The following is a 13,566-nucleotide window of genomic DNA, read 5'->3' on the forward strand; positions in this document are numbered from 1 at the left end:
GTGGTGCAAGGTACTATTAAGGGAATGATCTCTTTGGAATGCTGAAAGTCGAGGAGAAAATGTGATTGATGGTGGTGTCACACTGGAGGGTGCAGAAATGGCACAGGATGGTCCATTGAATACAGAGGCTAGTGGAGTTGAAAGTGAGAACAAGGGAAACTCTATTATAGTTCATGACTATTGGTATCAAGGTATTGTCAATCAAGGTGAAGGAGAATTCTCAGTTGAGACCACTTCTTGATTAAAGTGAAATGTGCATGGATTGTGTTGTATGGACAGTGCGCGTGGTTAACTGTTTTATAATTTTCTTTGAAATACTGTTTTCTCTCTTAATTTTGCATTTAGGTTCATTTAATAAACCCAGAGAATGTTCCGAAGCCATGCTGCGCTCCCACACAGCTCAATGCCATATCCGTGCTATACTTTGATGACAGCTCAAATGTCATCTTAAAAAAATACAGGAATATGGTGGTCAGAGCATGCGGGTGTCATTAGCATCAGAGAGAGAAGAGGAACCTTATCTGATGGGTGTTGGAAAGACTGCGATTCACGGATCTTTCGTGATAAGTCAACTTGCCGAATGGTCTGACATTGTTTAAAGGAAAATCTAACTGTATATTGAGAATTTTTTTATGATCTTTATTTTTTAATGTTGACTGTACATTAAGTCTTTCTATACTTAGAGCAATATCAGCAAAGTTTCTGAGAAGAAAGGCCTCCTTGGTCAACTCAAATTTTAAAACTTGTTTGGTGGTAGATTTGCAATTTTTAGTGAGGAGAGGACATTTTCTGACAATTGACTTATTACTTTCACATTAACTACTCAATGTCAGCAGGAAAGAAAATCCATATCCAAGGTCTGAGGTGCAATATAACTCGATACTTCTGGGTTAATGCTCAACTGTTACCCCAGGCTGGATTTTTACGTATAAATTTTGGGAATGAGCCCGGCCTGAAGTGCATAAAATCATGTGAAAAAATGGTGGTTACGTGTCCTGACATCATCACGCCCTCAGGTGATATTTTGGTCAGCAGACACACGCAAGAGTAAGAGGTGCACACACTGACAATCAAGAAGCCAATTTAATTTAATTAAACCGCAATTGACTGAAACTTTACATTGCCCGTCTGCCTTTATGGTTGGTGGGTGTGCCAATTGGCAAGGCAGCCTCTACACCTAAATTTTAACCTCCAGCTAGGGTGGGATGAAAGACAGGGTTCAAATAACATTAATGTGTCTTGGAACTAAGGTCTGTGATCATGCTGCCTGGGCACTCATGGCATAGTTTTTTTTAACAGATCAGAAGTTCCCTCAGACAGCTCCACAGTGGTTGTCCCCGTGAGGGAACACACTGGGAGTGCCAGCCTGCACGGTCCTTTTCTCGGCACCCACCTTCTTCCCGCCCTCCCTGGCAACGCTCAGCCTTTCCCAGAGCATGCTACATGCTGGATAGCAGTTAATTGGTCAGCCAGCAAAACATTGTGTTAATAATGCAATCTCAGGCGGCAGCGGGTTTCACAACCACTCCCGCCCATGCCGACTTTGGATAAGCCCCAAATGTAAAATTCAGGTGATAATCTCACTGGAAACTCAGCAGTTCCATGATTTATTCCATGAAAAATTATAGAAATACAGTGAAATATCACCATGTGCACAGTGGCTGTGCAGGAATGTTTTTTTTTCATGCTGGGATACGAAAAAACACAATTGCCATGAATAATAGATTTGTAGATTTAAAACAAAACTCAGTGGTGTATTGAATTTAGAGGTGGAATTTAGGGCTAGTTTGAAACCTAGGCTATGCTGAGTTAACTGATGTTAACAGAGAAGTGTGGGACATTATATTTGGCATTAGCACTTCCTGGAGGTGGAAGGAGGGGCTTAAGCAGGCATAATACAACCAGGACTCTCATTAATGATTTCTGTCCAATGAAACCTACTGGAAAGTATGTAAGAGAGGAGCTCAGTTATGATATCACCATGACCGAATGGCCGACATTTAGTATTTTGATTCACTTGATAGGAATGGTCTGAACTATTAGATCAAGATGTGCAGCAGGGGTCAGCAAGCAGGTAGAGGTAATTTTCAACTTCAACAGTTTGGGTGGTAAGCTTGCACAGCCGATGGTCTCTGCCTCTGTAATGTGATGCCTTAGCTAACTTAACACTCAGGAGGCAAGGTTAAAAATGACACCCAGCAGCTTCAGAAGTTTGTTAGTGAAAACTGGAAAATACAAATGAAAGTTGATTTTGGCTGCTTAGTGAAAATTAAATAGCATCCCTGCAACTGAGAAGCTTTGACTGAAGTGTGAAGCCTGAGACATTCATATGAAGTCACCTAAGAAGGATTCTTCTGTTCCTTCTAGTGTAACCTTGCAGCATGGTGCAGTTCTGGTCTTCATATTATAAAAAGAATTTGGAGGCACTCAAGAGTTGTGAAAATGATACACAAGATGATACTAGAACTGAGGGAATATACTTGTTAAGAAGGTCTGAACAGAGTTGGGTTCTTGTCTTCTAGGAAAGAGAAGGCTTAGGGGTGACTGAAAAGAGGTCTTTTAAAAATTATAAAGCAGTTTGATAGGGTAGATGTAGAGGAAATGTTTCAAAATGTGGGGGAGACCAAAACCAGAGGCCATAAATATAAGGTAATCACCAATAAATCAAAAACAGCATATACATCTTTGTATGGAACTCGCTGAGGTAAATTAAATAAATACATTTCAGAGGAAAGCTAGATAAACAAATGAAGAAGAAAGAAACAGTTATGTTGATAGGGGTAGATGAAGTAAGGCAGCAGGATGCTCATGTAGAATATAAATACTGGCACAGACTGTAGAAGCATAGAAAATAGGAGCAGGATTAGAACATATGGTCCTTCAAGCCTGCTCCACCATTCAATATGATCATGACTGATCTTCTATTTCAATGCCACACTCCCAATCTCTCCCCATACTCCCCAACGCCTTTAGAGCCTAGAAATCTATCTATTTCTTTCTTAAACATATAAAGTTAAAGTGTACTTATTAGTCACAAGTAAGGCTTAACACTGCAATGAAGTTACTGTGAAATTCCCCTAGTCGCCACAATCCAGCACCTGTTCAGGTCAATGCACCCAACTAGCACATCTTTCCAACTGTGGGAGGAAACCAGAGCACCCAGCGGAAACCCATGCAGACATGGGGAGAACGTGCAAACTCCACACGGACAGTGATCCAAGATGGTAATCGAACCCAGGACCCTGCCGCTGTGAGACAGCAGTGCTAACCACTGTGCCACCGTGACTTTGCCTCTGTGGTAGAGAATTCCAAGGGTTCACCATCCTTTCAGTGAAGTAGTTTCTCCTCATCTGAGTCCTAAGTGGCCTACCCCATATCCTGAAACTGTGACCCCTTGTTCTAGACCCCCCCCATTCAGAGGAAACAACATCCCAGCATCCAGGCTGTCCATCCCTGTCAGAAGTTTATACATTTCAATGTGATCTCTTCTTATTCTTCTAAATTCCAGTGAACACAGGTCTAGTCCTTACAGGCTATAGGGTGTGAAGAGCTGTAGTCAAGGTCATTGTGGGAGTCTGTGGGCTTGTAATGGATAAGAGTGGATAGGTTACCAGAAATGGAGACAGAGAGGTCAAGGAAGGGAAGTGAAGTGTCAGAGAAGAACCATGTGAAGGTGATAGAGGGATGGAAAATGGAAGCAAAATTGATAAATCTTTCCAGGTCCAGGCGAGAGCATGAAGTGGCACCGACATAGTCATCAATGTACCGATAAAGGAGTTGTGGGAGTCTGGTGAACCTTCGCTGCACTTCCTCTATGGCAAATATGTCCTTTCTTAGACAATAAGACCAAAGCTGCAGGTGTGGCCTCACCAAGGCCCTGTGCAGCTGCTGTATGACATCTTGCTCCTGTACTCTCCTCTTGCAATGAAGGTCAACATATCATTTGCCTTCCTAGCTGCTTGCTGTACCCGCATGCTTGCTTTCAGTGACTGGTGTACAAGGGCACCCAGGTCGCTTTGTACATCAACATTTCCCAATCTATCACCATTTAGATAGTACTCTGCCATTCTGTTTCTCCATCAGAGGTGGATAATTGCACATTTATCCATTTTATACTCTATCTGCCATGCATTTGCCCACTTTTTGGGCTGAATCACCTATTACTGTGCTGGATACTCTTATGTAATTCTATGTCATCAGAAACATAGGAACTTAGGAGTAGGCCAGTCAGCCTTTGAAGCCTGCTCCACCATTCAATAAGATTATAGCTGATCTGCTTGTGGTTTCAACTTCACTTTCGCATCTGCCATATCACACTTGACTCCATTGTCTATCAAAAATCTATCTAACTCTGCCCTGAATAAATTCAATGACTCAACTTCACTGCTTTCTGAGTAAGAAAATTCCAAATACAAACAAGCCTCAGAGAAAAAAATTCTCATTTCTATCTTAAAAGGGAGGCCACTTATTCTTAAACTATGTCCCCTAGTTCTAGTCTATTACACAAGGATCTTCCTTCCCCCATCCCTTCCATTGGGCAGAATTTTCTGTACTAGTGTGTTTCGTCGTGGCAGAGACAGTTCACCATTGGCCTGTGTCGGGATTTCTGATCCCACCACAGTCAACAGATTTCCTGTTCTATGCAACCCCTCCCCTCCCCACAGCTGGGAAACCTGCGGCAAGGGTTGACTGTCGGTGGGACCGGAAAACTCTACCAAAGAGAACTGGAAAATTCCGGCCAATGAGTTGCAGCCCAGCAGCTTAGCATTATATTTATATTTTCCCCTTCCAGAAAGTTCACACACAACAATCCACCGATCCAAAGTAAGCTTACCTGTTCAATCAATATTCAAAAAGAAATCTGTATTTCTGATTGCCTACAATATCTGAGGCTGTTCATTCTCCCTGATTATCAGCAACAAAACATCTTGCACTTATATAGCATCTTTACTTCCAAGGTACTTCACAGGAGTAAAATCAAATCAAATAACACCAAGGATATATTAGGGCCTTGAAGGAGGAGAAAAGGGTAGAGATCTGTAAATGTACAGCAGGGGGATTCCACAGCTAAGAATCTAAATAGTCATCAATGGCTATTAATTAAAATAGGGATGAGCAAGAGGCCAGAGTCGAAGGAGCACAAGATCTCAAGATGGAGGAGATTATAGATGTTGGGAGGGGCAAAGTCATGGAGGGATTTGGAAACTAAGATAAGAATTTTAGTGCTGCTAGTAGTGTTGCTAGATCAAAGTATTTTGATTTTACCCTAACTTTTTTATTGACCCTGATTAGCTTGCAGAAACCACTGCTTACTGAGGTAACCTGAACCTACTCTTTTTCCTGATTATCCAGGAACAATCTAAAATACTTCTATTATTGATGAGGGATTTACACTAAAGGTACCAGTAGGAAAAGCACAGACCAAAGATACCCCTAAAATGAGATTAAAATGAGATTGAGCCTTGGATTAAGTTTTCATATTGTGTGCAAACTCCAGTTCACACTGTTCTTCGGAAATAATTTACCTTCTAAAGTTTGATAACTTCCAGATTTTCATTTTTGAAGTGAATCAGGAAAGATCTCCACTAAGTTCCTGTGACATAAGCCTGTTCTAAATAAAGCAATCATCCAATCGTCATGATTTTTTAAAACTTTAATTCAAGATCAACATCTTGATAAAACATTTTTCTGGCACTGTTTTCCACTTCGGGCTCATCTTGTTCAGTAATCTCTCACAGATCAGGGAACCCTGCTATCACCTGGCAATGCTATCTATGGCCACACACCACAAATACACCTTTGGACATGCACTTGTTGACTGAGGACTGCTTGATTTAAAATCACATTAGTAGATTATATCTCAAATGTAATAGAGAATTTTACAGAAACCCATGAGCGATTCTCAAATAATAGTGCAAAGTGTGTCCATGTGTATGCTGTAGCTTGTTTGATGTACACAGGCTGCAGTTCCCAGTGGGAATTTAGTAAACTTACTTAGCATAGTCAACCGATGCTTTTCTTCCACAGAAGGATCATGTTTTAAGGATGCATCTGCCTTAACACATACAACATACACATAGACCAGGATTTTACGGGTGTGGCCCTGTCTCCTGGTTAGAAAGTCAGGTGCAACCCTCCAAGGCTGGTTATGGAAGCCTGACCCAGTTTAACATGCAACAGGAAAATAACTGCCTTCAGTTGGGGAGCTCCTCCCTTTATAAGATGTGGACTGCAACCCCCACCCCCCCCCCACTCCCACCACCCAAGAGCGTCTGGCTAACTGAATTGGAGTAGTGGTGACTGCTGGGACTGCAACCAGGCAGCAGTAGCATCAATGGGAATGGCCTTGGAATCCAGGTAAGTGTTGTAGGGCTCAAAGGAGCCATTCAGGCAGGCCCCAATAAGGGAAAGAGTGAAACCAGAACAGAAAATGCTGAAAAATCTCAGCAGGTCTGCCAACATCTGTAAGGAGAGAAAATAACTGACGTTTTGAGTCCAGATAGCCCCTTGTCAAAGCTAAAAGGCATAGAAAGTGGGAGATATTTATATAGTAGGATGAGGGAATGAAAGATGAGTCATAACCACAAAAACAGGGGAAAGGCTACTAATGGCAGTCCATAGAGAGAATAGAAGGTGTGAATGGCCAAATAGCAGAGAAGCTGAAATCAGAGGGTAAGCTGTGACAGCTGAAGATGTGGGAAGAGGGCGGAGATGGATGGGAGAGAGGTAAAATTGAGAAAAAGGTAGAAAGGGGAAGCAAAGGGGGAGAAAAGGTAAGGAAAAGGGGGATAAAATAGGGGAAAAGAGTGGGGAGAAAAGAAAAATAAAGACAATAAAGAACTAAAAGGTAGAGAACAGTTAAAAAAATTAAATAAAAGAAAAACAAAGGGGTCGAGATGGGGTAGAGATAATCATCTGAAGTTGTTGAATTCGATGTTGAGACCGGAAGGTTGTAACGAGCCTAGCCGGAAGATGACATACTGTTCCTGTGGTTTGCGTTTAGCTTCACTGGAACATTGCAGCAGGCCAAGGACAAAAGAAAAGTAAATGGATGGGAAAGGATTAGAGAGATATGGGCCAAGCATGGGCAATTGGGATTAGCTAGGAGGGCACCATAGTTGGCATGGACCAGTTGGGCCGAAGGGCCTGTTTCCGTGCTGTATTGCTCTATAAATGTGGGCATCGGAGCAGGACTGTGTGTTAAAATAGCAAGCACAGGAAGGTCAGGGTCCTAATTGCACACAGACCAAATGTGCTCAGCAAGCGCTGAGGAACAGCATCTCATCTTCTGGATAGGCATGTTAAATACAGCCTTCCGGTCTCAACATCGAATTCAACAACTTCAGGTGATTAGCTCTACCCCACCTCAACCCCTTTGTTTTCCTTTTATTTAATTTTTAACTGTTCTCTACCGTTTATTTCTTTAATGTCTTTGTTTTTCTTCCTCCCCCTTTCCTTATCTTTTCTCCCCCTTTTTCTCAATTTTACCTTTTTCTCAACCACCCATCTCTTCCCCCTCTCCCCACATCTTCATCTGTCACAGTTTACCTTCTGATTTCAGCTTCTCTGCTGTTTGGTCATTCACAGCTTCTATTATATCTGGACTGCCATTAGCAGCCTTTCCCCTTGATTTTGTGGCCATGACTCATCTTTCATTCCCTTACCCGACAGTATAAATATCTCCCATTTTCTATGCCTTTTAACTTTGACAAAGTGTTACCTGGACTCGAAACGTCAGCTCTCTCCTTAAGATGCTGCCAGACGTGCTGAGATTTTCTACCATTTTCTCTTTTGGTCTCAGATTCCAGCATCCACAGTAATTTGCTTTAATTAAGGGGTAGAGTGAGTCATTCTTGAGGGCAGGGTGGTTGATACTGAGGAGTGGTCCTTGCTACATATGGGCCACCATACGAAGCCCAACTCACCATTGGTAAAATGCTGGTGGCACTAGGGAACAGTCCTTAAATGATCCTTAATTGGCAATTTAATCACCTGACTTGGCCTCAGGGCAGGAGAACCCAGCACCACCCCCTCTGCACGGGGTAAAAAGCAGGTGATGAAAGGAAGGTGATGACCCATAACCCCCACCATCCAACCTGATGTTTTGTGCCCTCCCTGCCTCAAAGCATGCTCCCAACATCCCATAGAATGCTGGTCAGGGTGCCTACACAGGCTTAAATGCAGGTGTGTGTCTGAACGTATGCTAGCAGATCGATGTTAATTGTGTATTTAGGCATTTCTATGTGAGCAAGCAAGCAATTTTAGAACTCAGATATAATGAAATATCATGTCCCTCCATATAAAAGGCCTTATGGGTAGAAACAGCCTGGGACTTGTAAAAGTACATTCTGTTTGGAACCTCTCCTGAGGGGGAATAACAAATTTGCCAAGCTCTGAATCATGGGCAATTTTTTGATTAAGATTTGGAGGAGTGACAGTTTCATGCTGTGTTCCCAAAATGAAAGTTTGGAGGAAGCAAGAGCACAGCAGGAGGGACTGCCTCAGTGATACTAACAAACTGATACTTACACTGAAGAGCTACAGACATGGCCAGATTGTGAGGCTGCCTTGCAAAGCTCTTCTGTGATAGAGTGCTATCACTACCAGACAGTGAATGCCAACTGCTTAGAAGACAGCATTGGTCCAGCACCTCACCTACCCATTGCTGCGTTTCCCTACAACCAGCCATCAGAGCAGCATGGAAGTAGCTCATTTAGCTACACCACTCCGTCTGGTGAAAGTCAAGGGCAGGGGATTTTGGAGAGCTATATAGTCCAGCAGTGGAAGCAATATCAACAGCAATGCCAACTGCCTTCTCCATAGCCACATGCCTCTCTATAGGGTGTATGGAATGGATACCAAGATCCAGCTGAAAGTAGATGATACTCCTAATACACAATCTAAAGACAGAATATCAACCATCCTTATATATTTGTGCACCAGTGCCTCAGGCAATCGTGGCAGGTCACTGCTGACATCTGCATCCTCACCCAGATCACCTTCAAGGTGAGCTTGTATTGCCAGTAGTTGACAAAGTGCCTGTCAATGGATGTTCATGCTACCACCACGCGAATCCAGCAATAGGATTTACAACCCAAAAATAGTCCTGATTTCCAAGAAGAAGACAAAGGTGAGAATAGTCCTCCCATCACAACTGAATAGCACTAGAATAAGAAAGGAGAAAATTGCTAGGCTTATGACAGTGAAAAGATAATAACACTGGATGCAACTCAGTACAGGATGTCATAATTGTGTACTTAACTCATTTTTCCCACACACACCCATCAGTCTATTGACTGGAGTGGATTTCTGGGGTGACAGATATGCTACATACATCATAAACACATTTTGCTATTATAGCTCATGCAGGATGACCTTGCACTGTAGCCTAAATAAGCCACCTAAAAAAGCCACATATCATTATTTTACAGACGTTAAGATGTCGAAGCCCAGCTATTATAAAACAAATTACAATTCCAAATAAGAAAACAGTTGATCATTTAACAGTCAATAATTATATTAGAAATGCGTATATCAATTATTAAGATATCCTAGCGTCAATCCAGACTAATTACTCATGTTATTCCAGATGTCAAGCAAGTACAAAGGTCAGGCTGGGCTATCAGTTGAGCTCCCTTGCTTTTGAGTCCTGTCATCTCCTTTGGCCTGTACACGCATGCTGCCTGATCTTTTGTGCTGCCTCCAACAATGCCTTAATGCATCATCTGGTCCCAGTTGGAGAGGCAGAGTTCACCTTCTTTATTTTAATGTGTGGCATTAGTGGCAGGAATACCAGACAGCAGTGTCCTGTGGCAGATTTAACACTATGAAATATAAAAGCCTCTACTGTCAGCTAAGAGATAGTGAGGAGCGAGTGCATGGTGTTCCTCTTGATTCTTTATTTAAGTATGTACACATGAAGCTGATTTCAATTTAATTCAGTGTGTTGTACAATCTAGCCCACCATCTTCATCTGTTTTTAGTTAAAATGTAGCTTGTGAGCTCAAATTAAAAGGGATAATGTAGCCTATATTTTGGTTATGTCCAATATGAGTTCATTTTAAAATTCTTTCTTGACTAAAGCCACCAAGTCATTAAATGTGCCTGAATTTTCTGACTTGTAGTACCTCTGTTCACAGTGAATCTAAGAAAGCAGCTGGTTTATCTTGAGACCAAATAGTTTTGGTTGCTGAGTAATGGCTAGTATATGCATGTGTTTACGTGTGTGTGTGTGTGTGTGTGTGTGTGTGCATTTGCATGTATGTGTGTAATATTTTATGTAAATAGTTTTTCACAGAACAAAAGAAATTATTTATTTCTTTAGTGATTTCAGATTCTTCCCTGTGATCCGTACTAAGATGGGGACCTTTGCATTCTGGACAAAAAAAAATCCTTTCTTATTTAAAACCATATTTATTATAAAATGGACTGGCAGAATGTATATACACAACACTGTTCCATCCCTCAATAAATCAAATTTGACAAGGTTTTCTTGTTTCTCAATGCAGTGTTTTGTAAAAAATTAAATAAGTCCTACTCCAAAAGTATGTATGTCTGCCTTTGTTTTATATACAATATAGAACATAGAACAGTACAGGCCCTTTGGCCCTCGATGTTGTGCCGAGCTTTGTCCGAAACCAAGATCAACTCCCTATCATTCTAGTGTGCTCCATGTGCCTATCCAATAACCGCTTGAAAGTTCCTCAAGTGTCCGACTCCACGATCAAAGCAGGCAGTCTATTCCACACCCCAACCACTCTCTGTGAGTAAAGAACCTTCCTCGGACATCCTTCCTGTATCTCCCACCTTATAGTTATGCCCCCTAGTAATAGCTACATCCACCCGAGGAAATAGTTTTTGAACGTCCACTCTATCTATCCCCCACATCATCTTATAAACCTCTATTATGTCGCGTCTCATCCTCCTCAACTCTAAAGAGAAAAGCCCTAGCTCCCTCAACCTTTCCTCATAAGACCTACCCTCCAAACCAGGCAGCATCCTGATAAATCTCCTTTGCACTCTTTCCAATGCATCCACATCCTTCTTATAGTGAGGTGACCAGAACTGCACACAATATTTCAAATGTGGTTTCACCAAGGTCCTGTACAGTTGCAGCATAACCCCACGGCTCTTAAACTCAAACCCCCTGTTAATAAACGCTAACACATTATAGGCCTTCTTCACGGCTCTATCCACTTGAGTGGCAATCTTCAGAGATCTGTGGATATGAACCCTAAGATCTCTCTGTTCCTCCACATTCCTCAGAACCCTGCCGTTGACCCTGTAATCCGCATTCAAATTTGTCCTACCAAAATGAATCACCTCGCACTTATCAGGGTTAAACTCCATCTGCCATTTTTCGGCCCAGTTCTGCATCCTATCAATGTCTCTTTGCAGCCTACAACAGCTCTCCACCTCATCCACTACTCCACCAATCTTGGTGTCATTAGCAAATTTACTGACCCACCCTTCAGCCCCCTCCTCCAAGTCATTGATAAAGATCACAAATAGCAGAGGACCCAACACTGATCCCTGTGGTACACCGCTGGTAACTGGTCTCCAGTCTGAAAATTTTCCATCCACCACCACGCTCTGTCCTCTATGAGATATGATGTGGAGATGCCAGCGTTGGACTGGGGTAAACACAGTCAGAAGTCTCACAACACCAGATTAAAGTCCAACAGGTTTATTTGATAGCAAAAGCCACATCATGGCTTTTGCTACCAAATAAACCTGTTGGACTTTAACCTGGTGTTGTTAGACTTCTTTCTATGAGATAGCCAGTTACTTATCCAATCAGCCAAATCTCCCTCTATCCCACACCTCCTTACTTTATTCATGAGCTGACCATGGGGAACCTTATCAAACGCCTTACTAAAATCCATGTATACGACATCAACTGCTCTATCTTCATCTACACACCTAGTTACCTCCTCAAAGAATTCAATCAAATTTGTGAGGAAAGACTTCCCTTCACGAATCCATGTTGACTATCCTGGATTAAGCTGCTTCTTTCCAAATGGTCATAAATCCTATCCCTCAGGACCTTTTCCATTAACTTACCAACCACCGAAGTAAGACTAACTGGCCTATAATTACCAGGGTCATTCCTATTTCCTTTCTTGTACCGAGGAACAACATTCACCACTCTCCAGTCCTCTGGCACTATCCCCGTGAGAAGTTTAACACCAGGTTAAAGTCCAACAGGTTTATTTGGTAGCAAAAGCCACACAAGCTTTCGGAGCTCCAAGCCCCTTCTTCAGGTGAGTGGGAATTCTGTTCACAAACAAGGCATATAAAGACACAGACTCAATTTACATGAATAATGGTTGGAATGCGAATACTTACAGCTAATTAAGTCTTTAAGATATAAACAATGTGAGTGGAGAGAGCATCAAGACAGGCTAAAAAGATGTGTATTGTCTCCAGACAATATATTCGGGTAAGCATTCTCCAAGGCGGCCTTCACGACACACGACGGCGCAGAGTCGCTGAGCAGAAACTGATAGCCAAGTTCCGCACACATGAGGACGGCCTCAACCGGGATATTGGGTTCATGTCACACTATTTGTAACCCCCACAGCTTGCCTGGACCTGCAGAATTTCACTGGCTGTCTTGTCTGGAGACAATACACATCTTTTTAGCCTGTCTTGATGCTCTCGCCACTCACATTGTTTATATCTTAAAGACTTGATTAGCTGTAAGTATTCGCATTCCAACCATTATTCATGTAAATTGAGTCTGTGTCTTTATATGCCCTGTTTGTGAATAGAATTCCCACTCACCTGAAGAAGGGGCTTGGAGCTCCGGAAGCTTGTGTGGCTTTTGCTACCAAATAAACCTGTTGGACTTTAACCTGGTGTTGTTAAACTTCTTACTGTGTTTACCCCAGTCCAACGCCGGCATCTCCACATCATGACTATCCCCGTGGACAGTGAGGACCCAAAGATCAAAGCCAAAGGCTCTGCAATCTCATCCCTTGCCTCCCAAAGAATCCTAGGATATATCCCATCTGGCACAGGGGACTTATCGACCCTCAGATTTTTCAAAATTGCTAATACATCTTCCCTTAGAACATCTACCTCCTCCAGCCTATCAGCTTGTATCACATTCTCATCCTCAAAAACATGGCCCCTCTCCTTGGTGAACACTGAAGAAAAGTATTCATTCATCACCTCTCCTATCTCCTCTGACTCCATGCACAAGTTCCCACTGCTGTCCTTGACGGGCCCTAACCTCACCCTGATCATTCTTTTACTTCCCACATAAGAGTAAAAAGCCTTGGGGTTTTCTTTGATCCGACCCCCCAAGGACTTCTCATGCCCCCTCCTAAGCCCTTTTTTTAGCTAATTCCTTGCTACCTTGTAACCCTCAAGCGACCCAATTGAACCTTGTTTTCTCATCCTTACATACACTTCCTTTTTCCTCTTGACAAGACATTCAACCTCTTTTGTGAACCATGGTTCCCTCACTCGTCCATTCCCTCCCTGCCTGACAGGGACATACCTATCAAGGACACGCAGTATTTGTTCCTTGAACAAGCTTCACTTTTCATTTGTGCCTCT

The 13,566-nt window shown here is 42.4% G+C and overlaps 1 protein-coding gene across 1 annotated transcript in view; it reads left to right on the top strand.

The window, feature by feature from the left end:
* The window catches only part of bmp7b (bone morphogenetic protein 7b), a 177,395-nt gene extending 174,654 nt beyond the window's left edge, over positions 1 to 2,741 (top strand). The window contains exon 7 of the mRNA XM_078236309.1: positions 346 to 2,741. Coding sequence (XP_078092435.1) covers positions 346 to 495 — 150 coding nt within the window. The 3' untranslated portion in view covers positions 496 to 2,741. The remainder of the gene's footprint in view (positions 1 to 345) is intronic.
* The last annotated feature ends 10,825 nt before the right edge of the window (positions 2,742 to 13,566 follow it).

The sequence above is a fragment of the Mustelus asterias genome, chromosome 20, assembly GCF_964213995.1.
Source record: "Mustelus asterias chromosome 20, sMusAst1.hap1.1, whole genome shotgun sequence".
NCBI lineage: Eukaryota > Metazoa > Chordata > Chondrichthyes > Carcharhiniformes > Triakidae > Mustelus > Mustelus asterias.